Source organism: Lycium ferocissimum, chromosome 4, assembly GCF_029784015.1.
Source record: "Lycium ferocissimum isolate CSIRO_LF1 chromosome 4, AGI_CSIRO_Lferr_CH_V1, whole genome shotgun sequence".
In the NCBI taxonomy this organism is placed as follows: Eukaryota; Viridiplantae; Streptophyta; class Magnoliopsida; order Solanales; family Solanaceae; genus Lycium; species Lycium ferocissimum.
This window is the reverse complement of record NC_081345.1, coordinates 27017067-27035082: the sequence shown is the minus strand read 5'-3', so window position 1 is coordinate 27035082 and position 18016 is coordinate 27017067. Positions and strand designations below refer to the sequence as shown.

Genomic DNA, 18016 nt, shown 5'->3' with positions numbered 1-18016 from the left:
TTAAGCGCAGGAATATATGTAACACCAGATTTTTCCTTTTTTTTTTTTTTTTTTCTTTTTCATTTTTGTAAAACCCAATATTTTCTCTCTTCTCTTCTCTTCCGCAAGCACAAACCCTAATATGGTTTTCCGATGCCTACCAACGGTGGCTAACAACCATGAGAAAGATGAAAACAGAGACTATGAACCAGTAAGATTGCTTTTTCTGAATTCTGAAATTTTTGTAGAGAAGTAGAGAATTATATTGGGGTCCATCCGAATTCCGTAAATAAGTTCAATTTTTTATTTTTTATTTTATTTTTTTATGTATATCTACTAGTAGATCTTCAACTCCCTAGATTTTTTTTTAATATATATATTTTAAATCCTCTTAAATAAAAAAATAAAAAATTCCTCCACGGCCATTTCCATCACTCTTTTTGTTGAGCGAGGGCGTGGGGACCGAATATAATCGTGGAGAGATGGATAGGTGAACCGTGTACACGTCCATTAATGCCATCCTTTTCTACGAAGAAAAGACTTTATTATTGAAATATTCTCATAGTCAAATATTCAATGCACGCTTGATTAATATATAGTATGAAATTCCAACACATGTTACTGTGGTCACACTTTTTCTTCATAATGTTGATCAGTGGCGGAGTCAAAATTTTGTGTAAGGGGGTTCAAAAATATGAAGAAATGCTAAACATCTGAAAAGCGAGGGTTAACACCTACCATATATACATAAAAAAATAATTTTAACCTTTAATATACACTGTAATTTTCTGTCCGGTTACACTTGGCTCCACCCCTGATGTTGACAACCAAAATAACGACTACTACTCCTTTTGACTTTGAATTGTTCGTTTGAACAACTCAACTAACTTGAACGTCTAACTCCAAGTCTTTGATATCTATACTATGTTATCTCGCCGGAATTAATAAATATATAACTTGTGCTGTAGTAAATTTTCATATTTAAAAAAAATAGTTTGGTAGTTTGTTTTAAAACAAATCATAGCTTATCCGTGAAGGATATTCATACCAACAAGAAACAAACGAATTGCCAAAGAAGAACGTTTGAACTTAATCATGACTAGTAATTAGCACATGGGAATGATTTTTCCTAAAGAAACCCCACGAGCTTTAAAAATTGTTGCAATTATGAAGTATGACTGGATATGAACAATTGAACATTAGCCAAGCCAACATAGTTTTGCTATCATTGGCATATAACATAATTGGATGGGGGAAATTTGTGCAGTGGCGGAGTCAGGATTTTTATTAAGAGGGTTCAAAATATGAAAAAATAAACTCACGAAGAAGCCAAAGGTGGTTCAACATCTACTATATATATCTAAATTATAATTTTAACCATGTATAAACGATAATTTTTTAATGAAGGGGTTAATTTGAACCCTTTACTTGTACACCGCTCGCCCTTGATTATGGAGAGTAATTTCTTTGTTGGTAATGCAAAGTCAAAGTTTCTCGTGTGTTATTTTGTTTCTCACTGGTCTTTTGTCCTTATAAATGCAAAATATCCCTCATATGCGGTGGAAAGTTCTTCTTTCCACTTTACAATGAAAAGTCCTTTATTAGGTTGGTAAATGGGCTAAAATAAGGGAGTGGCCTCGCTCACATGAGAATGGGGCTTTGTAGGCAAAACGAGTCGATTTACCCCGGGTCATTTGCACGATTACCCTGCAAAGGCGCCGGTCTTTAATTTTTGTCCCTCAAATTGGTGGTCTTTAATTTTTGCCCTTCGCCTAATACCATGAGTTTTGGGGTTGAACCAAACTCGATCAAAAAAAAAAAAAAAAAAAATTGCAAGGCAGAGTTTCGTAGCAAAATTAGGCCTCGGGCAGAGTTTCAAACCCTACCTTACGATAGAGTTTTACATGCAAAACTCTTGCGAAATTCCTTTTTTTTTTTTTTTTTGAGCCGGATTCGAACCCGCAACCCCAGTATTGTCAAAAGCGACAAAAAATTAAACACCACTAATTTGATGGGCAAAAATGAAAGACCAGTGCCTTTGAACGACAATTTTGCAAAGTATTTTTTAGCTTACTCGAAATTGTCCAAATATGCTTACTAGATAATTGTCCAAGTTCATCCCCTAGAAGTGAGGAGTCGATTAACATTAATAACGGTCATTATTATCCAAATTATGACAGTTTTTACTACCCAAAAGTGATCATCTACCTATATAATCGTGGCTTGCCACGACACGGTTTTATGATTAATTGTTTACTATTTTATCTTTTTGCTTTGTATCAATATTGTAATACTTTTTACTAACAAAATTGTCAATCACTGTCCATAATATCGTTCTTTTCACTTTATAAGTTGGGTGAAAATGGTTTTGACCCTCCAATTTTAATTTTAAAATTAATTCCCGTTCCAACTTTTGAAAAATAGATTTTCTCCTCCTCTCATTATATTCTTATTTGCCTTCACATTTTCAACAGCAAAACACAATTTAAACTCCTCCGTTTTATCATTCGTCATTTTTTACGTAAATATACTTTTGGATTTATACTTCTTATAAATAAATTTAAGAGTATCACAGTCATTTAAATTGAAAAGGTTCTTATTAACGTTGTTTATCAAACATACCAATTGTTTATTTAAGTTTAAATATACCAATTGTTTTATTTAAGTTTAAATATTTGTAATATTAGATTCAAATACTTGGTACTTTTCAACACATAATATTACTCCTATCAATTACTTGTTAGTTTAACCAAACGCATTCGTAATGGTTATTTTCTATTCGACATCTTCAACGGGTCTCTTGAAGTTACTTTTCCTCGAAATTGCTTTTTGAATTATGCAACTCATACCGTTAATTGAAGTACTCATTGAATTAATTTTCTCTTTATTTTAATTTATACAATACATTATTTTTTTCTGTGCCAAAAGAATTATGGTTTTGTATATTCAAAAATCATAAATTTACTTTTAAGTTTTTATTTTATCTTTACTGAAATAATCTATAGCTACACAAACGTTTAATGCTTGTTTTAGATTATAAATTTCAAAAGTCATTCTTTTCTTTTTAAACATTATGTCCAATAATGTTACATAAATTGAACGAAGGGAAAAGTAATACTCCCTCTGTCCCAATTTATGTGATACACTTTTCTTTTTAGTCTGTTTAAAAAAGAATGATACATTTCCTTATTTGGTAACAATTTAACTTTAAATTTTATCTTTTACGTTTAACGAGATGATCTATAACCGCACAATTTTTTTTAGCTTATTTTAGACCACAAAATTCTAATTTTTTTTTTATTTCTTAAACTCCGTGTCCAATCAAACTATATCACATAAATTGATACGGAGGGAGTACTTATTACTCCTAACTTTTAAGTCAATTGTTAAAAAATAGCATAATAAGGAAGGATCATCCAAGATACAACTCAGAAGGGGAACAAAAAAAAAAAAAAATAGAACCCAATTTGTTGATTTTTTTATTTTTTTTCTAAGTTGATTAATAATAGGACTAAACAAGAAAATTTACAAAAGAAAAAGAAAAAGAAAATTCCAAAAGTTGTTTTAGTGTTCTAGATTCTGGCAGCCAGGCTGCCACTAGCCCCAACAACACATTAGCACGTTGCCAACAAAATCAGTGGTCAAATTTGATAGGCTCATCGCCACATTCCAAAATCCTTTACGAAACCAAACTTGGCATCTCAACCCTCCATTTTAATGTTCCACTGTTGTATTATCCTCCTTCCTTAACCCCACTTTCTTGGCTGCTGCACAAAGGCCCCACAAGCAAGTGTACAACTATTCTAATTTCTCATTGTTGCCTGCTCCATGCACTTATTATTATTTATTAAACCCTGGTTATATCTATTTCAAAAACCATCATATTTCTCTCTTTTTCTTCTCTCTCTAACAGTACATAGGATTCTCCGTGGAGGCCTGTTTGTGGGGTTGTCTGTGTTGACAAAAAGGTTTGTTCTTGATCTATGGTTTTGTTAGTTCTTGATTATTTTAGTTCCATAGATGTTTGGTTGAAGTGGTGTTCTTTGTTGTTGTTTTTTTTTTCCTTTTTTTTCCCGTTTAAGCTTTTGAAATTTGGGGTTTTGTGCTAGATCTTATGTTTGACTGTAGTGTAAGGTGGTTAATGTCCATGAAGTCTGATTGAAATTTGTTTTGTTTTGCTCTCTTTTATTTTGCTTGCAGGAAGTTCTCTAATTTTAGGCTGAGTGAGGTACTCCTTTGAAAATTCTTGGTCTTAAGTCCTATTTCCTGTTAGATCTAGCTATTTTTAGGAACCCTTGTTTGCTGTTAAACCCTTAGACCTCATAAAAATTCAATCTTGAAATCATTTATCAACAAAAAGTTCAATCTTGAAACCTCCTATAATCTGCACTTTAGGTCTATCTTTAGTGAATAACCTTTGATCTTAAAAATTCCCATTCTTGTTTGAAGGGCTTGATTGCCCTTGAACTGTTGATTTTATTAGTTGGGTAGTGCAAAGTTGTTGAGTTCCATCAAAATGAGTGAAGCCAAACAAGAAGCGCAAGTCAACAACCCCCCTTCTTATTCCAGAAACTTTCCTGATTTCAAACAATCTGTGAAGCTCAAGTATGTGAAACTTGGATATCATTACCTCATTACCCATGGAATGTACCTATTTTTATCCCCTCTAGTTATTATCCTTGCTGCTCAACTCTCTACGTTCTCGCCCACTGACCTATATATTCTTTGGGAGCAGCTTAGGTTCAATCTCATATCCGTCGTCATATGCTCCACCCTTTTGGTCTTCCTGTCCACCCTCTATTTCCTAACCCGTCCTCGCCCTGTATATCTTGTTAATTTCTCGTGCTATAAGCCTGAAGATTCTAGGAAATGCACAAGGCAGATTTTCATGGAGAGGTCAAAGTTGACTGGTTCATTCCCTGATGAAACTCTTGAGTTCCAAAAGAAAATTCTTGAGAGGTCTGGCCTTGGTGAATCAACCTATCTCCCTGAAGCTGTGCTGAGGGTACCACCAAATCCTTGTATGGCAGAAGCACGAAAAGAAGCTGAGATTGTTATGTTTGGTGCCATTGATGAGCTCCTTGCTAAAACCGGTATTAAGCCAAAGGATATTGGAATTCTAGTTGTAAACTGCAGCTTGTTTAATCCAACCCCCTCATTGTCTGCAATGATTGTGAACCATTACAAGCTTCGTGGGAACATTGTTAGCTACAATCTTGGTGGAATGGGTTGTAGTGCTGGTTTAATCTCGATAGATCTTGCAAAAGATCTTCTTCAAGTCCATCCCAATACGTATGCTTTGGTGCTCAGCATGGAAAACATCACCCTGAACTGGTATTTTGGGACTGAGAAATCGATGCTCCTTCCAAATTGCTTATTCCGGATGGGAGGTGCTGCTGTATTGCTCTCCAACAAAGGATCTGAGCGAAGAAGATCAAAGTACCAGTTGGTCCATACTGTCAGAACTCACAAAGGCTCCGATGACAAGTGCTTTTCTTGTGTTTATCAAATGGAAGATCCCAATGGAAAAGTTGGAGTATCACTGTCAAAGGATTTGATGGCAGTAGCCGGCGATGCTCTAAAAACCAATATCACTACATTGGGTCCTCTTGTGCTTCCCATGTCCGAGCAGTTGCTTTTCTTCGCCACCCTCGTGGGAAGAAAACTGTTGAAGATGAAGATCAAACCTTATATCCCAGACTTTAGATTGGCCTTTGAGCATTTCTGCATTCACGCTGGTGGCAGAGCTGTGTTAGATGAAATAGAGAAAAACCTGCAACTCACTGACTGGCACATGGAGCCTTCAAGGATGACATTGTATCGATTCGGCAACACCTCAAGCAGCTCCCTTTGGTACGAATTGGCCTACTCGGAAGCTAAGGGAAGGATCAAGAGGGGAGACCGAACTTGGCAGATAGCGTTTGGTTCAGGGTTCAAATGTAACAGTGCAGTTTGGAAAGCTTTACGATCGATTAATCCAGCCAAGGAGAAGAGCCCGTGGATGGATGAGATCGACCAGTTCCCTGTGGATGTTCCAAGGGTTGCAAAAATCTAACAATCCAAATGGAGCTTTCATTTAGCTTAGTGTTCCCAAAAAATGCGGGTGATTATTCTTTTTCAGTTGGCATGTGCTGTTCAGTTGTTTCCTTGTGATTCTAAAGCTAGTCTATAGCTGATCTAATTCTATTGAGAAGCTTAGATAGGGAATTCTACTTGCTCTCAATTTGTTATGAGAATCAAGTAAGTCTTCTGATGTTTCTGAATATTGAGTTTAGGGTCGTTGACTTGTTGGTTAATTTGGAATTCAGGGGGGTAATTGTTGAATATCTATCAGTTGATATTCATGTACTATTTCTTATTCATCATTTATCCTAGAAATTCATATTCATTATTCATCAGTTGTGTGTTATTGCTATCAGACTAAGTTTGCTTCATCGATATACATTCCCCTATTCATTGAAAAGATACCAAAGAAAAAGGAGCACAATTCACCTTTTCTTTTTCTTTGTTGGAAGAACATTTAGGTGAAGTTGAAGGTGAAAAAAAAAAGAAAAATGTTGAAACGTATCTATCCATTTGTTTATAATAGGATAAAGTTTCATAAAATTATCTACCTTCTTGTTTTGTTTGTAAATGGGAAAGGGAAATAGAGGAAAATAATGGAGAAAGTGGTTTTAGATGAAAGCGGAGAGAAAAGATAAAAGTCCCAATTTATGTGGCACCATTTGATTAGGCATGGAGTTTAAGAAAAAAATGAAGACTTTTAAAATTTGTGATTCAAAATAAGTCTTAGATATTTGTTTCGTTGTAAATCATCTCATAAAGTTAAATTGTTTCTAAATATAGAAATGTGACATTTTTATTTGGGATAAACTAAAAAGAAAAGTGCGCCACATAAATTGGATTAGAGGGAGTAATATTTTACCTTTTACATTAACCAGGAATCCAAGGGCCAACTTAGTTCTCTTTCTCTTCTTCACAAATCAATGAAGGGAGAGGAAATTTTTTACACCTTGGCCTGTGTTTCCCTGTATTTTCCTGTTTCAAACAAGCAGCTAGTGAAAGAGAAGAAAAAGGTAAGACATCTGAAAGTGGAATTTCTATGGGGAGAGTAAAATTCTAGGCTCTACTTAATTCTTGAAAAAACTAGAAAATTAGGCCTGTTGGTGTAGTAACACTCTAGGCAAACATCACATCTCCAGAACGCTGGTGAATGTTAAAGTATACGAGGAAGTAAGCATTAGACCCTAATGACAAGGTTTAAAGTTCAAAAGTGAACAATATCACTAGTAAGCTGGTGTTATACTTTGATAACTCAATATTGTTCGTAGGTTAACCGGTGAGTTTTCTACTGAAAATTTATTTGCCATTACCAAAGCTTTATTCTGGTAATCTTATCCTAGACGTTTCAAAAAAAAAAAAATCTGGTAATTCTATCATTAGTAGTATTCTTAAAGACTACGAATTGAGTTTAATAGACCTGATGTGCATAAGAATCATTTTAGCTGTTCCATTTCAAGGGATCTAATTTTGGTTAGGCAAGGAATGATACTTTAGTAAGATTCAAATTTTGAAGCATAAAGTACAAGTGAGAGAATAGGGCTTCAAAGCAGCAATCTCCCTCGGGGAACATTCTTTTCGACAAAAGTGAGAAAAATAGTTTTCAAGAAAAGTGAAAAGTTTTATCCGGTTTTTTCTGAGGAAATTATTTTTCAAACAAGTACCATGTCTAAACACTCTCTTTGCTAATGTTTGGGTTAAGATTATTTTGATTTTGAAAAAGTTTTTCGATGTTCTTTTCAAACACTATATAATCATCATTTTCAAGCAACTCAATCTTTGATTACTCCTCTGTTTTGTCATTCAATTTCCACAATCTACAAGTTTCGAAGCGTATTTAAGAAGTTAATTGACTTAATAAATTAGAGACAATGGAAGAAACAATTAAACTGCAGGTTTAGATAAATTTTTTTTTTTTTTTTTTTTTTATCACGTTAAATTAAACGGAAAAGGGTCAAAATTGCCCCTGAACTATCGAAAATGGGCCAATTTTACCCTCCGTTTGTAAATGGTGTCAAATATCACTTAGTTAATAAATTGGGCCATATATACCCTTAAAAGTTAATAGACCTCCATGTCATTATTTGACCCATTTTAAACTTATTTATTTGGTGACATGGACTGCCACGTTGGAATAAACCCACCCCACTTTTTTTTTATATCTTATGTCTTCTTCTCCATCTTAAAAAAACCTCTCACTGGTTTGGCCTCAAAGAAATGTTTCGATTGCAGTAAGTAATTTCGACAATCTTGAAGAACACAGTACCATGGTGACATTGTTTGTAACCTATTGCATTAGTATTCGAACATATATCGATTTGAGAATATCACATTTTTGAGGAGCAAAGCAGCTGGAGACCAGCATCCAGCTATGGCATATAGTAAGTGGGTTGGTTCAAATTATAAGACATGAGGCTACAAATCGTGACAAGATTGGTACCACTGGCACGCATTGGGTAAAGATCTGAATTGGATTTTTTAAAAACTGCTCCATATGCCTTAATATCATCCTTCGTTAATTGATCTCTGCAAAATCACCATCAAAGCTAAAATTTTAGAAAAAAGTTTTCATAAAAATTTCAAGAGAGTTTGATATAAATCTTATTATTTACCCAGAATATATTTTTTGCCTGAAAAATACTCATTGAGGGATTTCAGGGCAGCTTCAGTGTGCAGATGTGAGAAGGTTATAGTTATCATTTTTTGTGTGAGATTTGAGTTCAAAACAGAGTAAGGCTATAATTTTTAGTCACAGAAGAAAGAGATTATTTAGGAAGAGACAAAACCAGTGAGGTGTTTTTTTTTAACATGGAGAAGAAGACATAAGATGTAAAAAAAGGTGGGGTGGGTTTATTCCAACGTGGCAGTCCATGTCACCAGATAAATAAGGTTAAAATGGGTCAAATAATGACATGGAGGTCTGTTAAATTTTAAGGGTATATATGGCCCAATTTATTAACGGCAGGGGTATATTTGACTCCATTTTCAAACGGAGGGTAAAATTGGCCCATTTTCGATAGTTCAAGGGCAATTTTGACCCTTTTCCGTAAATTAAATGTTCTGATATGTTCTTGCATTGTGAAAGTCATTGAAATATGATTATATGTTGCACTTTTCGTTTCTCGAGATTCAAACTGTAAGAACTTTGACTAACATTTTAATATGTATTTGTTCACCAAATTGATATGATAAAAGTTGCAAATTATAGTACTTTTTATGTAGTTTTCAAATATATAAATTTTAATCTTAAAATATTAAGTTAATCTAATCCAATTTAGCTTCAAAGTTTATTCAAATTGACTCTCGAAAAGCGAAAAGTGCCTCATAAATTGGGACAGAGGGAGTATACTCTTGCGAAATGATAACAAACATTTTGGGTCATTTTATGTGTATACCGTAAAGAAATGTCTTATAATTTAATGGAACTTTTACATAGTGTAGATAACATCTAAGAGGTATTTACGTACAATAACTGTCTTTAAGTTATTTACCTACCATAGCTATACAATGTATTTAATTACCTACCATAGCTAATTACAAAGCGACACTGGTACAGATACTCAGCAACTGAGCTGGGGTTCTAGAACTATCAAAGCATCTTTATTACCGGCAATGGCCGAAGTAATGGACGTTCCGGTGGACGAAATAGAATGCCATCGTGAATGAAATGAGGAAAATGTAAACAAGTCGCCAGAGTCTTCTCCACCAAGGCTTCCACCGCCGCATAGACGTGGATGGGGGATGGAATTCGACCTCCGAGGTGGTCTTTGCTGCTATCTGGCCGAATTTCATGGCCAACCAACTGGGGTCCATGGCGATCGACTCTCCCTTCCTCCCAGTCATCTTTGTTGCTATCTGGCTAGAATCTATGGCCAACCGATCGGATTTTCTCAAATTTGAGTGTATTACTCGGATCTGAGTGTTTTTTATTTCCTGTGTTTCTCAGTTCTGGTCGGATTTGAGTGTATTCTTCATTTTTTAGTGTAAATGCAATATTTTTTTGGTATTTTCTCTTGTATCTCTACATTTTGAAGGATTTTTTTTTTTGTCGTATTTTCACCTGTATTTTTTGAATTTTTGTTGTTAGAATATAACCGAATTGAATACAGTGAATGGAGTACATTGTAAAAGTAGCTACGAATGAATACACTGAATTGAATGCAACAGAATATCCCTCTATATTGGTTGTTTTGTTGTTTGAATACAACGAATTTTGGTAAATAAATATTTTTAATTACAAAAAAAAAAAAAATGCAATCAAATTGAATACAGTGTAAAAGCAGCTATAAATAAATACAGTTGAATTGAATACAACTTGTATACATCAGAATACATCCTACGGCAAGGAATTAGTGGCTACAAGCTGTAATTAGCTAAACTATAGCTGCAACTTGATAAAAGCGTCTAAACAATAGTGCTTTTTGTAAGTTTCTCTTTTTAATTAACCTAAAATCGGGCATTACTGTTTATTATGCAGAAGCCCAGTATTCTTCAAGAAGCAAGGGAGAAAGCAGAAAATTATACCTAATGACTAGGGTTAAGTGCACAAGTACCCATTTTTGGGACCTCAATTTAATTTAGGGTAACTTACATAAATAGCTATAGTTTCTAGACTTCTAACCAATAGTAGCCAATTTTTTCTTAATTATATTTCGTAGATATGTTATAGCTATTTCGTGTGTATTTGACTGTATTTAAATGCACAGTTTCAAAATACAATCAGTCAAATACAACCATATTTTACTTGTTTCGCGTGTATTCAGATGTATTCAAATACACAGTTTTTCCTCTTGAATACTGAAATACAAGCAAATATAAAAATACATTGTATTTTACATTCAAAAATGAAGAATACAATCAAATTCAGTCAAATCTCCTCCGAAAATATAAAATACACTGTATTTAAAAATGAAAAAAATACTCTGCTTTTCAAAAATACAATCACCAAATACATATGTATATAGATCAGTCAAACAATACATACAGTCAAATACATCAAGTTTGCCCAAAAATCTCCTTCGAAATACATAAATGCTACATTAAAAATGGAGAATACAATCGAATCGGGCCTCGAGATCATCGGAAAAAATGAATATAATATATCACACACGCTGTCAGTGATCAGAGAAATACAAATAGAGATCTAATTTTCAGAGAATTATAAAAACAGATTTAGAGGGGAGTTCTAGGGAGAAACTCAAGCGGCCAGATCTAAAGAGCATAACCGGACTTTCTGGATACGTCATTTCTTTATCAGACTTCTTCTTCTTTACACTTTCGTGCTTGGCGCGTAGCTTCTCGATGTTGCCTTCAATGCAACCCTGAAGACGGTGGCTCGTGAAGATAACGCCACCCATGGACCAGTGAGATTCCTCTGCCCATGATTAATGGATCAAGGATTGAGATTGGTGGATCTACTTGCTCTTCGTTGGGTTTGTAAAAACGTGACCTAGGTAGACTGGTGGATCACTTGCTCGCCGTTGAATATACTTTTCCGGCAGCAGTGTTGGAGAGATTGGCGGCAGATGTGGCAATGGAGTCTGGAAACCTAAGAAAGAGAGAACATCGGTAATGAGAGAAGGGAATATGTCATCGGTGATGGTGGAAGTGAGTCCGGGAAAGTGGATGTGACGGTGGCGGAGCTGAACAGAGAAAATTGTTGCTTGAAGGAGGTGGAGAGAGAGAGAGAGCTGTGTGTGGGAATGAAATAATTGGTAGTATTTTTGGTCCTATGAATACGTAGTATTAGTTATGGTAGGTATAATTAAATACATATTATAATTATGATAGGTAATTAATTTAAATTGTTGTTATAGTAGGTAAATACCTTAAGAGGTTAGCTATACCATGTAAAATTTCCTTTAACTTAGGCCCTTTTCTCTTTTCAAGTTTACCCATGTGGGAACAACATCAAACGTACACGACTTAAATTTGAAAATTTGCGTCTCACTTTGGACATTATTGTCTGAAGTGTGGTCTTGTAAAGGTCAAACATCATACATTTTTGCCTGAAGTTAGGTATGGCTTGTCGAGTTCAAATTTCGACAGTTTTGACTAAAATTATGGACTTGACAAGACCAAATTTCAGTCCTTTTTTTACTGAAGTTTTACCTGACTTACCAAAGCTAACCTTAGACATTTTTAACTGAGGTGCGTGAACAGATGGATAAAATTTCAGTCGTGTCTGAATTTTTCATGTATGTCTGCACTTCAACATACATGACTAAAGAGCATGTAAAAATTGACTAAAATGTCAGTCACGTGTGTCTGATTTTTTTGATTAAAAAAAAAAAAACTTATTGTTCTTTAAATTTCAACAATTCAACACCCAAATCTACTGCATATAAGCTCAAACATAAGTTTCATACATCATAAAGAACAAATTTCAATCACCAATTTGTGAAAAAAACAATAAATCTAACAAGCTCATTTAGCATCCTTTATTTTTTTTTTCATGTATGCAAGTACATGTAAAATTTGGCTAAAATTTCAATCATATAGGTCTGATTTATTTTGACAAAAAAAATTGCTATTCGAATTTCAACAATCCAACACACGATTCAACTCCAAAAATTACTCTAAAGAAACTCAAATTTGAAACATAAATTCCTTATATGATAAAGAACAAACCTCTAGCTCAATCGTCAATTTGTCAAACGAAATTTAACAAACTTATTTTACAATAATAATGATTTGTCATTGTTTTCAAAACCCATTTAATTTAAACTCACTTTTTATATTTGATTTTTTTTTTTTTAAAAAGAAGTATATTAAAATTGTTATAAATTCCAGAAATATTATCCTACAAGAAAAAGTCTTACGATAATACAATCTAATATGGTGTGACCCTTTGATGCTCGTACCTTCGGCTACGACTCACTTACCTGCTTAGTTCATTGTTTGTTTTATATTAAGACTGTATGATTTGTTGGTTTAATAAGTTGCAATGTATAATGCATCATTAGATGTTGTATAATACAATATTCAATTATCCTATATTATTTGTTATATTGAAGATGTTGTTTAATTAGAGTTTAATTTAGGGGGGTTTTCATTTGCAGGTGAGACAAATATTGGAATGATAGGATGTTTATAATTCAAAATTTGTAATAAGATAGTAGTGATTTAAATAATGATAATAATCTAAAACTTCATGTTACCAGTCAAATTTTATTGTTTTTTGTTCCATTTTATTATAAATGTTAAATTTTCAGTATATTACCATATACTTTTTCGTTTCATGAAGATTCTCCAATGAGATGAGACGGTTGAAGTTAATTTATATAATGGAGATTCATCAAGCACTTCATTACATTTAATTCATCTGATATTTACTATTTATTTATCCAACATTTTATGTTTGATATAACAATATAATATATTAATTATAATAAAATATTTCGAATGATAAATCTAGCTGCAACATAACATTGGATATCACACATTCAAAAACTTACAAAAACACTTTAAAAGCTAATCATATTCATACTCTACCATCACGGAATATTAACATCGATGACTAGTTTTCTTAATTTTATGATATCAAATATCATATTTAAATTTTATAATATATAAATAAACTATATATCCTAATGGTCATTGTCATTCTTCTTTAGATCAGTTAAAGAATGAATATGATCATATTCCTAGTAATAGTTAGGATTATATATAGGGGCAAATACATATATACACATAAATAGAGGGTATATTTACAAAAAATACCAATACTTTCAAGTTTGCAAAAAATAAGATTAGAAAACTTACAAACCCTATACAAAATAACACATACAGTAAAAGAAGTTAATATACAGTACAACAAAACCCAAACATCACGGTGTAACCAATTAGTATGCTGCTCCCCATAATTTCTCTCCCTTATTTTTTCTCCCCGATTTCAAAGAATCCACTACAATTTTAAATAGAAACCATATTTTCCCCATCACGGTTGAAGAGTCTTGAAAATTCATTTAACTGTAGTTGAAAATTTCAGAATTCATAAAACATTCAATATCAAAGTTCCGGATCAAAAATTTCGTATGTTTCAATGGCAGATGACACAATTCATTCAACAATGGTACAACACAATGGAAGATGGGACGCACCAGGTGTTCTTAGCTGAGTTTCTTATTAAATTTTTTTTTCATGTTATTTTTTTTAATTTTTTTGCAGTTTAAAACCATATGATATGTATAGTTGTGTATAAAATATGTATGAATGATGAATCTAGTATGTATATATTTGATTATGTAATGTGTCGTTACTATGTATGCACTTTGTATTATATTTGTATCATAATCGTCGTTCATATAATGTGTATTTTCTTCTAATTTTTTGACAGGCAGATACCTAAATTTTGAAGTTGAAGGAATATTATACGATTCCAAATCAAAGTTTAGTGGTTTGGTCACAGTGATTGCTGCTCAACTAGGAATAGATACAACAATTCAAGGATTGGAGATTAAATACATTGTTAGTGACAGAGATGCCCGCCAATGACCATACACAACGATATGGGTGTCCATGTATATTTAGACCAAAAAAAGGAAAACAAAAACTTCTTCAGTAAGTATCCTTTATGTATTACATTGAGGGATGCAGCTTTGGATTTAATTGAAATCCATGACAATGGAGGCAGCAGTTCGAATTCTATACAATCCGTACCTTCACACAATGGAAAAACTCTTCAGTTGAATGCCATGGTTCCCAGTGTTGATTTTGAGGCTGTGGAATGTGAAGGAAATGGAATTATAAGCGACAATCGATATGAATTTGTTGCTGAAAAATAGATTTATAAGGACAAGGAAACAATTGTTGCGGTTATGAAGAACTACGCCTTTTCGAAACAATTCCAATTTCGGGTTAGAAGATCTAGTTCTAAAAGGTATGAAATTAATGTTATTTCAATATGTTGAATACTATGTAAGATATAACTTTTAAACAATCCTTTCAATTATTTAAGTTTAGGATTGTTGTATGATATATGTATGAAAAACGTATATAAAATACGCTTTCGATTTTTTTCTTTCTTCCCAACAATAGCTATTGTCTTGAGTGCCACTGCGGACGATTGCCTTGGAGTTTTAAATCGTCAAGTTTGAATGATTCAGGGCTTTTCAAAATTAGATCATTTTGTGAACAACATTCATGCTCATTAAAGGATAGGATCTATTCAGGACGTCAAGCAACTACGGCGGTTGTTGGAATTATGATAATGGATAAGTATGAAGATCCAAAAAGAGTATACACACCAAAGGATATAGCATCAGATATGAGGAAACAACATGGTTTAACAATGACTTACATGCAAGCTTATAGAGCCAAGGAAAAGGCATTAAACATGTTGCGAGGGGATCCAACTGAATCATACAATAAGTTACCCAGCTACTTTTACATCCTGGAAAAGACATATCCGAGGTCAGTTGTTGGTTTGGAAAAAACAGCGAAAGACCGTTTCTTGTATGCATTTGTAGCATTGGAACCTTGTATTAGGGGATGGGAGTATTGTAGGCCTATAGTAGTTGTTGACGGCACCCATCTAAAATCAACTTACGAAGGAACTATGCTAATAGCAAGCACACTAGATCCAGGAGGTTTGTAATTTTTTTTTTTAATTTTATGCTTAAATTTCAATTATATACGATCGTAGTGATTGCGTATAATTTTTATACAAAAACAGGTAGTATACTGCCACTAGCATATGCAATAGTTGATTCGGAGAATGATGCATCTTGGACATGGTTCTTTGAGAGATTTAGGATAGCTTTTGGTGAAAGGGAGAATATGTGCATTGTATCAGATAGACATGATAGTATATGGAAAGCTTCTGCATTAGTATATCCCGGGCTGACTCATTATGCATGTATTTGGCATTTGTGGAATAATTTAATTAAGAAATGCAGAGGTAAAGAACAGGTTAGGAAACTACACTTTGCATTAGCTAAAGCATACACTCTTCAAGAATTTAGTGAACTCATGGGAAGGCTGGACACAATAGATAAGAAGTTGGGTGTATACTTATTTGATAGTGGGTATCATAAATGGTCTCGGGTACATGCAACAGTGAAGAGGACATGGACGTTGACTTCAAACATTGCTGAATCTATAAACAGCAGCATTGCCAAAGCTAGAGAATTTTCGATGCTGTAAGTTAATGGATTACATGAGACAATTGATTGAAACTTGGAATGAAAAACACGGTGAAGAAGGGAGAAATACATTCAACGATCTTACTAATGAGTACAATGAAGCTTATGAGGATAACAAGGAATTATCACGCCGCATGACTAAGTATTTAAAGTAGTATGAATAGGGTATGATTTATGTATTTATGTTGTATGTTTTTTGTTAAATTTCGAATTTAAATTGTAAACCAACTTTTTTATGGTAGGTAAGGGCTTCCATTTTTCCTACATACGGTGACGATGGTATGAAGAGATTTAGTGTGTGTCTTCAAAGTAAGATTTGTAGTTGTGGAAGGTTTCAACTTGATGAGATGCCATGTGGACATGCTTTGGCTGCTATAATGTACAGGCACCAACATGGAGAGGACTACTGCTCCGCCTACTACAGCAATAAAAATTTCAAAGATACATATGCCATACCAATGGAACCTCTTCCATGTGAGAGTACATGGGAGATACCATTTGATGTGTTGGAACAAATTGTTTTACCACCAGATTCTAAAAGACCTCCAGGGAGGCCATCGTTGAAGAGAATGAAACCATTTTATGAGGTGAAATTTAAGAGGGCAAAGATGACATGTAGCAAGTGTGGCATAGAGGGGCACAACAAGAAGACATGTAGCAATTTGCCCAAATGAAATTAAATTCCATATAGCCAATTTTCTTATTTTTTTACATTCACTGTTAGTAGACACTCATTACTTTATAAATTCTAAATTTATTTTGACGCTGCATTGTCTATATGAATATGGCTGGCTAGCAAGAAATTATTTCTTATTTTATCTGTCATACAGATGAATATGGCAACTTGCACTATTTGTTCATGGCTGGAATTTATTTATTTTTTGTTCCATGTTGTTGTAGTAATAAACTTGTTTTTCAATGTAATTTGTTGGAGGTTTTTTTTTTTTTTTTTTTTTTTTTTTTTTTTGCATATTTAATGTATCAGATATTATTCAATGAGTTAACTGTATGAATAGTTTGACTGTAAAATTTGTATCAAAACCAATGAAATATCATGGCATTCTATTTAACAACTCAATATTGTATAAATCTTCAATTGGTAGAACTTTAGTTGTTTAGTGTATCAATATTGTATAGATAATGTATGAAGAGCTTTAGTTGGTAGTAGTTTAGTTGTTTAATGTATCAATATTGTATAAATAATGTATCACATAACATGTTTCATATAAAAGGAACGTGTTATGTTATTGAAAGATCAAAATTCTTGTTAGTGTATCAATATTGTATAAATAATATATGCACCATATATATATATATATATTACGTTTCATTATGTACAAATCTTATATTGTTTAGTGTTTCAATAATGCATGAAAATGCAGTTGGTAGAATTTTATTTGTTTAATGTATCATTATTCTATAAATGATGTATGAAATATGTATGGAAATTGTATCATTAGTGTATACATTATTGTATAAATAATGTATGAAACATATGTATATATAATGTATGCAACATTATGTATGGATATTGTATCATTTAGTGTATCATTATTGTATAAATAACGTATGAAACACAACAAGTTTCATATATATATATATATATATATATGAAACACAACAATTTTCATATCTTTTTACTGTATCAATATAGTATAAATAATGTATGCAACATATATATATATCTATATAACACGTTTCATGATGTATAAAATCTTATATTGTTTAGTGTATCAATAATGTATAAAACTTAAGTTGGTAGAATTTTATTTGTTTACTATATCATTATTGTATAAATAATGTATGAAATATGTATGGATATTGTACATTTT

General features: G+C 32.9%; 1 protein-coding gene across 1 annotated transcript; it reads left to right on the top strand.

Moving 5' to 3' along the window:
- The first annotated feature begins 3777 nt into the window (after positions 1 to 3777).
- LOC132052042 (3-ketoacyl-CoA synthase 11-like) lies at positions 3778 to 6374 on the top strand. Its single transcript, XM_059443382.1, has 2 exons — positions 3778 to 3947; positions 4180 to 6374. Exon 2 carries the CDS (start codon positions 4496 to 4498, stop codon positions 6032 to 6034), a length of 1539 nt encoding a protein of 512 aa, XP_059299365.1. The 5' UTR covers positions 3778 to 3947; positions 4180 to 4495; the 3' UTR covers positions 6035 to 6374.
- The last annotated feature ends 11642 nt before the right edge of the window (positions 6375 to 18016 follow it).

Excerpts from the sequence above, each read along its gene's own strand:
- LOC132052042 (XM_059443382.1), top strand. The coding sequence starts at position 4,496 with ATGAGTGAAGCCAAACAAGAAGCGCAAGTCAACAACCCCCCTTCTTAT.